The sequence below is a fragment of the Dermacentor andersoni genome, chromosome 4 (genome assembly GCF_023375885.2).
Source record: "Dermacentor andersoni chromosome 4, qqDerAnde1_hic_scaffold, whole genome shotgun sequence".
Taxonomy (NCBI): Eukaryota; Metazoa; Arthropoda; class Arachnida; order Ixodida; family Ixodidae; genus Dermacentor; species Dermacentor andersoni.
This window is the reverse complement of record NC_092817.1, coordinates 42,191,103-42,205,370: the sequence shown is the minus strand read 5'-3', so window position 1 is coordinate 42,205,370 and position 14,268 is coordinate 42,191,103. Positions and strand designations below refer to the sequence as shown.

The 14,268-nt window shown below is 48.1% G+C and overlaps 1 protein-coding gene across 2 annotated transcripts in view; it reads right to left on the bottom strand.

Moving 5' to 3' along the window:
- KFase (kynurenine formamidase) overlaps positions 1-14,268 on the bottom strand; it is a 65,892-nt gene that overhangs the window by 33,099 nt on the left and 18,525 nt on the right. Inside the window, exons 4-5 of one of the 2 annotated variants that reach the window (XM_050184109.3) lie at positions 9,944-10,107; positions 7,592-8,361 (exon numbers count right to left, since the gene is read on the bottom strand). In XM_050184109.3, coding sequence (XP_050040066.3) covers positions 8,140-8,361; positions 9,944-10,107 — 386 coding nt within the window. In that variant the 3' untranslated portion in view covers positions 7,592-8,139. Of the gene's footprint in view, positions 1-7,591; positions 8,362-9,943; positions 10,108-14,268 lie in introns of those variants that run through there. The other variant, XM_055073647.2, reaches the window with a different exon arrangement.

Sequence of the window (14,268 nt, the reverse complement as noted above, 5' to 3'; positions counted from 1 at the left end):
ATGCTCCAGCGATCGTTCGCTTCTCGACTAATTAGATGGCGACTCAATCCGTGCTCCGCCGCGCGCGCGATCGACCCGCGGAGGAAAGTTCCGCGACCGAAGGCCACAGCCCCGGAGCCCTTCAACATGCGCTGCGTGAACTATGTGGGCCGAGCGGGCCGGTGGACCTTCTACCGCTCGCACGGCTTCTAGCACACCGCGCGCGCGCGCGTGCGTGTAGCGCACCGGAAGCGGCGCCGCTGCCGCCGCAGCAAGTAACCTGCCCGGTTGCGCGATGCGCCGGACGCCTCCTCCCGAGCGAAAGAGAGACGCGGACGAAGCGCGATGGCCGGCGTTCTTTCTTCCCAGCGCTGCTCGGCGCGGTTCAAGGACGGAGCAGCTCCTCCTTGGCTTGGCCGGCGGCCTTCGCGGCACCGCGCTCGTACGCACGCACAAACATAGGCGGTGTCCTTGTCGCAGGGGGCCTCGCATGTACCACCGTTGCCGATGCCGGGGGTCCGCGCGGTTTGTCTTCTCCACTGGCGCGCGGGTACGTTGCCTTGGGCGGCTCACGATGCGCGGTCCAGTTAGCTCACGCAGAGGGGGAGGATCCGCGTTCTTGGCGAGCCCGCGGCAGGCAGCCGGATTCCCATAAGCGACAACACTATGTGGGCTCGCCCCCAAGTGCTCCTCCTGCATCTTTCATCGCAGACCATGCTAATCACCGGCTTGTTACCGTTAGGAGTGAAAAAAAGCCCGCAGTGTTTTACAGTTGCGCGGGAAAATAAAATGAAAGAATAAGTACATCTTGCATGCGCCTATTATATAGGGACAGGTTTCGGAGAAGTGTTTTGACATGGCATGGCATGGCAAGAACTTTATTTTAGTCCAGAGAAACTAGGGTCCGAGGGCACAAGCCCCCAGGCTAAGTCGGTGGCTCCGCCCACGTAGGCACCGGTAGGCCAAAGGCTTTCCCGATGTCGTGAGCTCTCCGGACGGCCAGGAGTTGATCTGGCCGTCCGGAGAGCTCACGACATCGGGAAAACCTTTGGCCTACCGGTGACAGGAATAAATCTATTTGAATTCGCACTTCATAAATTTAGAACAAATGATGGGCCGTGTGGTTTGTTACCTTTACCCTGCAGGACCGGCAGGGTAACGTATGATTTTGCTGAAATTAACTTCCTGGTCAAGTCGGCACGGTTTCCTATGCATTCTTTGTAAGACACGAAAGAAAATGAGCACAAGAGAACAAACGTACATACACCTTGTGTGCGTATGTGTGTGTATTCATCTTGTAAATCCCTCTTTCGCGTCGTTCCAAAGAAGGTGCATGAATGTGGTTTCAGCAGAGTGGAAGCATAGTGAGTGACATTTAGTTTGTCATCATGGAGGAGAAAAAGATGCAAAAGAACGCTTACGTAAGCACAATACATTTAAGGGAACCTCGGGGACTTGTTTCGACAAAAATAAAATTTGCTCCAGCCGGACTGATTGAATTTGGGTGAAGCCCAGTCATCTGAAATAAACTGAAGTCATAGCGCCGGATTGACACGGACAACAAAGACGACAGGACGTCCGCACGTTTTGTCGCCTTTCTTGTCCGTGTCAATCCAGCGCTATGACTTCAATTGATGCGACGAACCACCTAGCCCAAAAATCTGCACATCTGAAATAAACAGCATAGGCATCACCTGTTGTCGTTGAAGTAATCTGGAGTTGAATTTTGCTGACCCTCATCGAAGATCAGCTGCCCCGTCCTTAACGAAGTGTAAGCCAACAGGAGAAATGTTCGAAACGCACAGATCAAGCAAGCGACTCAAATTCTGTGGCACGTATACAGTTGAATCACCAGCCAACTTAAGCACAGGTGGTCGCGAGCGTGGCTGGGCAGTCGACTCATTAGTGCAGAACTGATGCGCTATACTCTGAACATGAACATCAGCATACATTGCGCTTGCAACTTTTATACCATGTTAAAACACTAAACTGAAAGTACACACGTGAAATATAAAGCCCGTAATGTTATAGCATAGCTAAAACAACAACAACCAAAGCATTATGTAAGTGCATGACAAAGACGTGATTAGCAGAGCGTGAAGCGTAACACTATAGCGGATATAATAAAACAGAATTGTGGACAGAAACACTCGTGCGAAGGCAAATCACTTCGCCGATGCTGAATTCGTCGGTATTTTTTATACTGGAGAGTCCCCGGACATCTTTCTTAATGTCCCCACGCTGAATCAGCGCGCTTCCGTTAGAATGATCGACTATTTTCGTAGAGTTAATACAATGACTCTGCACATATTTGAAGAGCTTCTCCCTGTGTTGTACTATTCAAAAAATTTCTTTGGCAGTGCTGAAGCCAGCGCAATGACAACACAATATAATGCACGCGGCATTATCGTGAACTTGAAACCGCACGACTTGAACAAATGGCGGAACAGTGTCGTGTCAGAAAAAAATGGTCCCGAAATGCGCGTGAGTGCGCCTATAGCTTCGATGCTATAGACAGACACAAAATTCCAGCTTCCTGATTCGAAACCTTCGATGCGACAGTACTCACAAACTTACGAGTTCCAGATGTGGCATTTGCGAGTGTAAAAATAAATATTTCGTCGAATTGAATTACGCATCCAGGGCTATTGCGGAAGTTGTGAAGACAGATAGGCAATGTTCGACAACGCGACGGTATACGTACAACTCTGCTCCATTGGAAAACATGCCGTCTTATCATCGTCTGCTTAACGTAACTTATAGTTGTGCGTTTAAGCGAGCAGACGGGTCTGCCGGCACTCGCGGTCACTCTCGACAGCGTCGTGGCGTCTAAAGGTTTAGATGTTGTGGTGAAAGCACTCGGGGGAAGACAGCCTTCATTTTCTCCTGTCGCCCTTTCCCTCTGTGGTTTTCGGCAGGAGAGGGCTCCGCTGCCGCCACAGATGTACTGGTTAACGGCTTTGTTCTCTACGGAATTACTGTCGCCCTTTTTCCCGCTGTGGCTTCGACAGGAGAGGGCAAAGCTGCCGCCACAGATGTACAGGTTAACGGCTTTGTTCTCTACGGAATTATGCAACGAAACAGCAAGCGCTACCTAACTGTCCTCACTGCAAAAAACATACGCCTTCGAACGCATGATTCTTTTAATAACGCGAATATTTTTCGCAATGCGTTCGGCTGTTCGCTTACATTGACGATCACTGCCAATGGTTCCTATATATATATATATATATATATATATATATATATATATATATATATATATATATATATATATATATATATATATATATGTATGTATGTATATATATATATACATATATCAGCAGAACTGTAAAGCAGAAAATGAAAATTATTGCAGCACTCTGAAATGTGTCGCGCCAATCGTGCGCTAATCTTTCACTGCTGTACCAGCGCTTGACGTGCAATTCCTGGTCGGTCATTAATTTTACTTCATAAGTGAATTGGGTGAAAAGAATGGAAACAAAAATGACAATGTAGATTTACAAGAGTGGGAAGAAATAAATTCGAATGAAAATCTGTACTTTAGCACAAAGGGCTGTGCCTTGCTATATGAGGCTTGACCTTGTTGCCTAAGGACAAAAACATACTAGCGAAAATATTCGCAACAAGCTGAGGCATGTGTGTGCTGCAGAAAAAATCTGGAGACCGCTCAGCACATCCTAATGGATTGCGAACGGATTCACGTATATATAGTGAGGCCCGGAGGTCACGTACACCTTCCAGGAGCGCTTGGATTTAAAGTGGACGGAAGCATCAATTGGTCAGCTGTCGAGATAAGTAAAAGACGTTTAGAGTATTCGTGGAAAAGAAGCAGGGAGGAAATTTATACGGCCGGATCCGTTGCAGGCATTTGGGTAGCGCTACAAGGTAGATCGAGACGTTTTGAGGCAGAAAGATAGATTATGGAGATGGCTACAAAAACCCTCAATTGAAGAACATGTACAGTATACCTGATGAAACAAAACAGGCTAGGTAACTATTTATCGTCGCCCCATTTCGAAGGGGACGCCAGTCAATCATCATCATCATCATCATCATCATCATCATCATGTTATGTACAAGATTCCCGCACCGCTCGTGCATGAGCGAAATGAAGGCGATGCTGCGCAGTTTAACAATAACCAAACACAATAACAACACATGCACCGGCAAGAAACCGACGTACATAAATGGTTGACGCGAAAAAAAATGAATGCAAAAACGCACGTACAGTGCGGATGATTTCGACGTAGAGGGAATTCACCACACAGTCGGCGGATGCACGCAGACAGATGCGCGTTGCGACAGAACAGGCCGTATGCGAAAGACCGCGATCGCTCAAAATGAAGCCAAGCCAGCGCTGTGCACCGACAAGTGCACGTGGTGCGTGCATGTATATCGGAAATGGCGCGGGTTTCTACGAGACAGCACGTTATACAAGCGCGCATACGCTGGATACAAACGATCGAAGCGGCAGCGGGTTCACGCACACGCATGCGCGTGCGCGCCGAAAAGAGAAAACAAGAGGATATTGACCGGCTGGCACACTCCTACAACTTCCTTTGCAGGAATTGCCTTGCATATATGCGTGTTTATTTTCCCTCCTTTTTCTTTCTTTCTTTTTTTCTTTTGAGCTTGTGGCTACAGTTCGTTCTGTCCTTCGAAGGGACTGCTTGCTTCGACCAGTATACGCATCTCCCACGCAACCAATGGTCAGTCCCGGAGCAAGGAAAGTCTGAAGCCCAACAGCCTGAGGTCCATTCGAGTGCGTGCGTTGCGGAGCGTCACAGACGTCGAACGCAGAAATCGCCGTGATTCACGCAACAGATCGAGGCTTTTGCAGTCCACGTCTGTACAGCTTCAGCAAGAAAAGCCGCTGCCTCCCCCCTCCCACCCACCTACCTTTTTTTTTGTTTTTCTTTCGTGACGTGGTGGAAGGTATTCGGGACCAACATGTGCGACAACAAACGATTGACACAGCAAAGAGCGGGAAGGCAACAACATCAAGAGCAACAGCAACAACAGAAACAACAACAACAACGACGACGACGATGACAACAAAAACAATAACGAAATTTTAACTTTACCTGAGTTAATTTTCGTATCTTTTCACTGCCGCGCAACTTCTGAGTGCTACTTTGACTTTATTCTGAGTGCTACTTCGACACCTTTGGATGCATTTGTATTCAACACATTACAATCTCATCTTACGCTACTTTTCTAGCAACGAGCAGAGTTACGGAAGCTACGGAGCTAAATTCGGCCACTTAGAGAGCGAACCATCTCATGTTTACTACAGAAGCCTAAGGACAGACTTCCGAAGCTAATAGAAAACTATCTCCTGTACCAAGTGGGGTGGTGCAACAACTGCGGATTATTTGCGGCCTTAGCGGTTCTTTTCGCGCTAGAGTAATTCGCAGTCGCACATCTGCACGTATAATATATTTCTTGTCGAGAGTGTTGGACAAGCGGCTGTAGCCTGAACAGATGTTTATAGTGCTGCAAGTGCTACTGTGCTGTGCGGTGACGGTATACGCGGTGACAGTATTTGACTGTGATTGTATGTCTATGCTCTTTTCTTTCTTTATCTCTACTTTGCTATTACGCTCCCTTCTCAGCGTAGGGTAGCAAACTGGATCTACCGATCTGGTTAACCTCCCTGCCTTTCCCCTTTTTTCTGTCTCGCTCTCTTGTCGAGAGTGGTCACACCCGCGTACAAACCGTGTCTCAGTGCATTGTCGCCAGGTAAGCTGCCCGCACTACATACCCCTTCAAGACTCTTTCGAAACACCCTTTATATGCAGTCTTTGTCGAAAGAAAGCAACCTATTGCGTGCATGTACAAAAAATGCCTAGTCGGCCTCCTGTTGTGTTGCGTCCTTATATATATATATATATATATATATATATATATATATATATATATATTGGAGAGAAAGCTTATTATGCACTTCTTCCGTATCTGTACATTGTCACCCGCCGTGTATTTCCTCTCAATCCCGAGTATGTGAGTGATCATCATTGTGGGCTGTGCTGTCTCTTCGCCGAGCATCGGCTAGTTGGTTATCCACTTTCAGGTGGAAGCATCGCTCAAAGAAACGAACACAGGTCAAAGCACATGGAAAACGACACGTTGCGCTGCTATGAACTGATTTATTACTGCGACAGACAAACCTTTTTTTTTAAGTAAGCTATAGTGAGTTGCGAAATGCATTAAAGAAAAAAACAAAAAAAAATAAAAAGAGGTTGTCCATCCTTTTACACAATAGTGCACGCTTGTGCTAAATGCGTCTGGTCATACCTGAGCAGATAAATATGGGAATTATTTTTTTCCACTAGCAAAATAGATGGTGCAGGGACACATTTCTCTTTCAATATTGGTGTTCTATGGGCTTCGATTATTTCCCCGGTCATTTGGTCGCTGCTATTTGCTAAAACTTTACTTTTTTTTTCTTTCGAATTCAGGCCGGCAACTGCACTTCTTACAATTTGCAGCAAGATGGCTACTGAGTGCTTTTTTTTTTTTTTTTTTTCACGTTGTACATTGCCACTGGGTTTTAGTTTGCTTTCAATTTCACATATATATATATATATATATATATATATATATATATATATATATATATATATATATATATATATATATATATATATATATATATATATATATTACCGCTAGAAACATTCTATCTAAGTTGTTATAAACATAAACACTGCAGCATATGATCTCCACATAACCGTTCGCTTCACGACAGTTACATTATTCTATGCTTCATATTAGGTTGACCTCAACTGCAGTTTGAGTCTGCAAAAAAAATATGTCCTTATGTCTGTCACCACCCATCCGGCATGTGGAAATACATTCTGTGCAGGAGAAAGAAGGGGAGCTTATTCGGGAAAAAAATTTGGGAGTGGCTGGCTCCTATTGAGGGGGGGGGGGGGGGGGAGGGGAGGACTCGGCAATGCTCATGCTCCCGTTGTCCTCATTTCTTTGAACGCCTGTGACTATACTCTTTGCCCTTCTTATACATCGTCTTCGGCGCTCTCGGTGAGCCTGACAAACGTCTCGCATCTGATCGCAGTCTTCTCGTCTCAACAGACGCTTAGACAGCGGTGTTCGAAAGCCCTGTTGTGATTTTAAAGACGGGTTTATATTTGAAGTATGTAAGGTATAAGACCGGGCTGGTTTGTGTTTGTGTATATATATATATATATATATGCATCACAATCGCAAGAATACGAAACGTGGTCAAGTTCTAGGTCGGCACATCACTTCCCGCGTATTCCAAGACAGACTTACGCTTGTGACAGAGCGTGACAGGCGTGATGGACTCCCCCCTTTTGTTCATTCTTTGCATTTTCATCTCTACAGCCACATTCCCCCCCCCTCCCCCCATATACGGCAGCAAACCATGTTCCCTCTCTACTTATCATCCCTGCCTTTCCTTTTGCTCTTCTCACTTTCCTCTTCATTGACAAATGCATATTCAGCCTTTGTCAAATGTATACGGGTGACCCCACGCATTCCCCAAGTATATCGTCCGGCTGTGTCACAGGTGGTGGTGGTGGTGGGGAGGATCCTGGCGATCCTGACACTCTAGACCCTTGGATGCCGAGTATAATAGGCTTCTTTTATTCCAGAAGACATTAAGACTTATTGCGTACGGCGTGATTATTTTTTTTCAAACACACTGAGACAGCCTCGACACAAAGTGCACGTCTAAATAAAAATCGATTTATGCCTTAGCAACAAATCTTGAACTTGAAGAAAAAACGAAAAGGAAAACGCTACCGCAAGAACTGCGCGGCCGGCTCGTATGGTAATCCGATGAGCGTCCGCCCTCTGGGCAGTGACAAATACGCAATGTCCGCGCTCCCAGAGCTAGCGCTATGTCCTTCTGTTCGCCGGTGACCGCTAGGACGGCCTCCGTGTAGCTTCCGGTACGCTGTACGGATTTAGCGAGACAGACCGCGGCGGCGCTCGAGCAGCCGGGAAGTATATGGTACGCGCCGGCCTCCCCAATAATAAACAGAGGCGGATAAACTCGATCGGGCCCCGCGAGGGCTTCTTCTTCGCTGCCGCCGTCGCTCAGTGTTCGTGACGAGGATGGCGGCGGGGACCGGTTCGTCCTTGCCCCCGATGGCCGACCTCGGTGCCTCACTGCGGCGTCGGAGAGGGCGCGGTCGCCGCCAAAGAAGCACGGACGAGCCTCGCGGTGACTCGGTGCGCGCTGTCTCGCAGCGCGCCCAGCAGGAAGCTGAAGTGGTCCTCGTCCGCGTACTCCAGCAGCTCGCAGGAGATGCGCCGACGCCCGAGGGCCTCGCGGTAGGCCCGAGCGGTGCGCCCGAACCACGGGGGGTCGTGCTCGGCGTACGTCACCTGCGCAAGCGCGCGATGAGAGGACGTCGTCGTCAGCGTGACGTTCGGACGGGGCTCCCCCTCCCGGAGAACCCGCTCGGAAGCCCGTGGTCCTGCGAGTGTCGATCTAGCCGGGTAACGAGATGCAGCCGAACTTAAAATGGGGGGGGGGGGGGGGGCGCATTTTCGCCCAGTTGATTACCCTCTGTCACGTATAGAGCCGAACAGCCCTGTTCACATACGTAGCTTATTCTGGTCCGGTTGGCTAATTGTTGACATAGACGTTTTCGCAGCGAAGAAGAGATTAAAAGCGTGGACAGGTATGACACACACATCTCTGTATGAACCTACGAACTGCGTGCCAACAGTAACGAAATATTGACTCCGTGGTCGGTACAGTTAAGAACCAAGAGACGCAAGAAAAAATAATAAAAGAGAGAATGTGACGGCTGCGTGCTCGTCGAAAATTTCCGTTATGTCCGCTTCTACTTCTTCAGCCAATTGGAGCTCGTTGAAGCTGAGCTATCCACTAAAGTGAACTAACGTTAATACGACCTCGGATGACAAATGGATACCCGAACAGCTGACAGTGCAACATACTAAACTGTGTAGCTCTGGGACTGGGGAAAACCTACCTGTAGCACCATAACCACCACCTTTGGCACTAAGATAGCGCAACGTCAACGCTCTTACAATTGTAAACACTTATAAATTGAGCGTTAGGTTTCACGCTAAGCTGGTTCGGCACCCACGACATAATAGTTGTTATAGCTGTTGAAACATTCATTACAGGCTGATTTATAACACAGGCGGCTTCGCCTACTCCTTTTTCTATTCTGCACAAGAAAAAAAGGTCAATCGCGATAGTAAAAACAAAAAAAAAATCTGTTAACGGATGGTGTTGTTCTCACTGAAAAGAAATAGTTAATTGGGAATTATTCATGTTAGCTTTTCTAAACACCGTCCATCCATACATTGTCTTCTGTTGAGAGCGGTAAGCGTGAAAGGTAAGACAGGGTGCAGCGCCTTGCGAAGAAAGCCATTGCTGGGAGCTTTCCCATGCTCGAAGTAAAGGGCACGAGAACACCACAGAAGCACCACATTTGCGCTTTCTCAGGCGCACTATGCACATATTGCATGAACGCGAAGGTCGAACACTGTGTCTGTCGAATTGCGAAGCTGCTGTCAGAAATATTAAACTTTTATATTGTGAAGTTTAACGTTCCGAAACTTCACATTTGGCTTTGAAGGACGCCGTAGTGGCGCCAACTTTTTCTGCGAGTGACGTCAGTCGTGACCGAGGAGCTGCCGCGGGCCAATCGCAAGCACGGCAAAGACCAATCAGCGAACGCTCTCTCCTCTTCCGACCTGCGGCGCTTACGCGCTGCCCTTTCCCTCCGGCAAGATATCCGGCCACCGGCATGCAACCATGCAAAATGATAGCCAAATAACGCTATTCGCTTCAAAAGAAGTTATGGCCTCCTTCGGAGCTTCCCAATTTCACCGGTACAGAGAACGACGACAGTTGCTAGCAATGGTGACAGTTCGGCCAAACAGATTTGTGCGGGCAAGTTGTTCAACAGCAGCGCGCCCAAATTCGTACCACGACGTGCAGGTGCGTCGGCAGCTTGTCGACCAGCTGCAGCGGGCTGTTGCGCACCGCCTGGTCGGTACCGATGGCCGCGTCTCGTGCCACAGAGCTGCCAAGCAGCGCCACCACGTCCAAGACGGGCGACAGGAGAAGAAGGCCTCGTAAGCGGGGTTCCCCTGCGCACGTCAACATTGTACGACAAATTTCACTGCTGTTGAAGCTTGAAGTTTATAACTCGCGTATATGGAATCAGTGCCCGACATGATCATTAAATACAGGAATAGGTAGTATAGCGAAAACGCTGCACCTCTGGTGAAACACTTTGCCTCTATAGTGAAAAGGAAGAGAATGGTGTGGGCAGAGGTTGACGAAATAAGTCCCGAACACAGAAAATCGACACAAATGTCAGAAAAGAATATCAGAATGCGTTCAAAGAGCACGTCTCAAAAATGGTTTTGGTTAATGAAAATTTGACAGTGGTCCGTTTAATGTACTTAAAGGGCTCCTTACCAGGCCACATAGCAAATTTTGGTTAGGCGCTGGAAGTTGTTACGTGCGCTCTAAGGAGTGTTCTACTGCAACAATTTTAGCAGAGATAGAAATAATTGAAGTGGCGCGAACCTACGATCTATGTTGGCTGTGAAGCTCGCTTCACAGCCAACATAGACGCTCTCCACGTTTCCCCGTCTAGCCCCCGCAAGCGGAATTCCTTCTCTGCGTTTTCCTATACCGAAGCCGGAGGATCGCGTGACGAATACCTCACGGGCCCCGTCTTCTTTAAGAGCGCATTACTCCCGTACATGCGCGTCTAGCGTCGGCGTTCATCGGCGTCGGCTGTCGGTGTAATCGAGCGCACGCAGAGCGCAGCGGGGGATCAAAGACGGCGATAGGGAAGAGAGCGCGAGGCGGAAAGCGGAGGAGGAAGGTATATGACGAAAGTGTGAGAAGAAAAACGTAGTTCTTGCACACTGCAGCGTAGTGCCGCGCAAGACCAGCTCCGCGGCGACAACCGCTATGAGATGGCGCCAGAGTAGCGCGCCGTCGTTCACCGATGGCATGCGGCGATCGCATCCACCGATACCATATATAGAAATAAAGCGCTGCATGAGCGGAGGTCTGTCTGCGGCGGCTGCTGTGAATCGCGCCCACGCGTCATCCACGCGCTGTCTCCCGTGATCTTCCGATAAGCGAAGCAGTCGCACCACACTCTGCTCCGTTTGCATGCAATGTGCCGCACTATACAGGTTGTCCGCTCCCAGTCAATATATCGCGAAATGAAAACACGGATACAGGTGCGCCTAAATTTTGCATTAGGGAGCATCGTAATCGTCGATGAATTTTCTTTTTTTAATATCCTCTCTCTCTCTCTCTCTCTCTCTTGCGCGCGCGCGCGCGCGCACGCGTTTTTGCTGAGTGGCGCACTTCTGGTGACGGTCTCGCGCGCAAGCTGTTGCGTTTGTCCTATTTCGTGCAGCGGACGATTTTGCGAGCTCTGCACGAGAACATCTGTTAAGTGCCACAATCACGAGAAATGAAGCAGGCGTACGAAAATGAAAGAACATGATCGCGGGACTCTGGAACACGGTAGAAAATAACACAGTTTCGACCTCTGCGCGCGCGACTGCACGATGTGGGAACAAGCAGACGAAGCAGTACAGCTCTCTTGCTTCAGTACGAAGTAAAACATGAACTCGCACACATTGTGTTTGTATGTTTTATTATTTCTCTAAACTTTAATTCGTCTCATGAAGGAACAGATTAAACGTATAACTGATGTTTCCTTGAATAATTTTCGAAGTCAAGTGTCGCTATGAACGACGTCACAGCACTTCCACGTACGTATAGCGTACTTGCGCGATATACGCCTACTCTCCGACTGGGAGCGCGGGGCCCGCAAGAAGAAGGGCAAACGGCGTTTGGCTTGAAATTTAAGCTGTTTAAGCGGCAAGCAGGGATATAATACTTAGCAGACACGATCGTTAGGGCGCACTATATGCACTGCGCCTGTCAACTAAAAATGGCCAGAACTGGTGAGGGGCCCTTTAAAAAAAATGCTGTAGAACAAGACGAGCAGCAGGAGAGTCGTGCAACAGCAGTAACTCTTCTGCAGCAGAGTCATTCAGAAAAGTCCTAACTTGCACTCGGTCTCTTTTCCTCGACACTGCAAGTGTTGTTATCCCTTATATTCGAGCTGAAACGAATATGCGAACATTTTGAGTAGTGAATTGTCGAATTGAATATGAATCGAATAGCAAAGACTATCCAATTTGTATTCTGCGCAGCTAATACAACAGAAAATAGCAATACAGCGCAACTTATGGATTTCAAAACTCCAAACAAATGGGAGCAACTGTTTAATGCTCTCAGTAAAAAAAAAAAAAAAATGCGACAAACATTTCACGAGAAGTAACATAGAATGCAGCAAGCATTATATAATTGACAATATAACAAATAAAACAGCTACATGCAGGTACTGCACACGTCACTGCTTTCACTATAGCAGTCAGTACCCTGCTTTCTTTTAGTCTTCGGCACACAGAGCCCGAACAGCGTGAGGCATGAAGGGAAAAAGAAAAAGAAAAAAGGAACAGGCGGAAGTTTAGCATGAAAATTTTTTTCAAAAATGGAGGTCATAACGCTTGGTCGTGAAATGCTCACTTGCCTGTATGGAGCTTCATTTGTTTCCATAGCACAGTACTCATCAAATTTGTTGACGTATGGGGAATAGATTACGGTACATACAGGTTCAATTCTGAAAGTAGTAGGACTGGTTTTTTTCTCCTGGTCGAACGGGCGGACGAGAGGCGGTCTGCGCGCGCAGGATCGGCGAAGGGGGATGGATATTGGGAACGCTGGGAAAAATTGGCAGTCGGCTCTCGGCCGTTGAAGAGAGCAGGTCGCTTGTACTGTGAATCCCTGTCGAAACGCCTCGTCACGGAGAATCATGGAGCGTTTACTGGATCAGCGATACGAGATCAAATTTTGTGTAAAGCTTAGTAAAACGGGCAAAGAGACTCACGACATGATTAAGGAGGCCTTAGGTGTTGCTGCCATGAGTAGATCAGGTGTTTTTGAGTGGCACAAGCTGTTCCGAGAAGGTAGGGAAAGAGTGGAAGACGACGACCGCTCCAGATGCCCTTGGACCAGCAAGACCAACGAAAATGTGTCGCGAGTGAAAAATTTACTGAACAGTGATCGTAGGATGAGCATAAGAATGACTGCTGATGACTTGAGCATTCCTCAAACCCAAGTTTTTGAGATCGTGACAGAAAACTTAGCCATGAGGAAAGTGTGCGCGAAGTTCGTGCCGCGAGTGGGTTGTCAGAGGAGGAAAAGGCCCACCGGAAAGCGATCTGCCAGAATCTTCTTCATCATGCGACTGAGGACCCCGACTTTTTGGACAATGTAGTGAACGGTGACCAGCTGTGGGTGCTTCATTATGGCCCGGAGAGCAAGCGGCAGAGCTCAGAATGGCACACCCCTTCTTCCCCACGCCCCAAGAAAGCACGAATGAGCAAATCCAAGCAAAAATCCATGCTCATCTGCTTTTTTGATCGACATGGAGTCATCCACAAAGAGTTCGTACCAGCCAGAAAAACAGTTAATGTAGTTTTTTACGTGAAAGTCCTCAAAAGACTGCGAAAACGCATTGTTCGTGTCCGCCCAGCCATCGCCAACAATTGGCGGCTGCACCATGACAACGCGCCGAGCCACACAGCGTTCCGCGTAGTGAAGTACCTTGCCCAGCACAAGGTGGCAACGCTGCCTCAGCCCCCTACAGCCCCGACTTGGCCCCGCCAGACTTTTTTCTATTCGTGAGAATAAAATCGACACTCAAGGGGAAGCATCACGGATCGGTAGAGGCAGTTCAACAGGCCGTGACGAGGAAGCTAAACAGCATTCCGGTCCAGGCGTTCCTGGAGGCGTACGAGAACTGCAAAACTCGTTGGCAGCAGTGTGTAGATGTGGAAGGGTGCTACTTTGAAAAATTCTAATCGTTTGTAGTATTCTCATGAATGAATTTTTTTTTTTTTGAATGAGTCCTACTTCTTTCAGGACAGACCCTAGTGCATGGCTGATTTCGAGCCAACTTCACGTGCCATGCCAACATTCCCTGCATTTATATGCTGACCCAACGAGAAAAACCGTCCGTCCGTCCGTCAGTCCCGTAAGACGATCGCTTTCAGATAGCGCCCCCAGCAACAAGAGAATACACCTTCGTGCTGCTTCTCGCTTCAACACGAGCTACGCGGCGAAAACACAGAGCATACGAGGCTGTCAGCACTCGCCGCACTATAAGCCTCCATCGCAGATCGCTTTCAAGATTGGGACCCGCG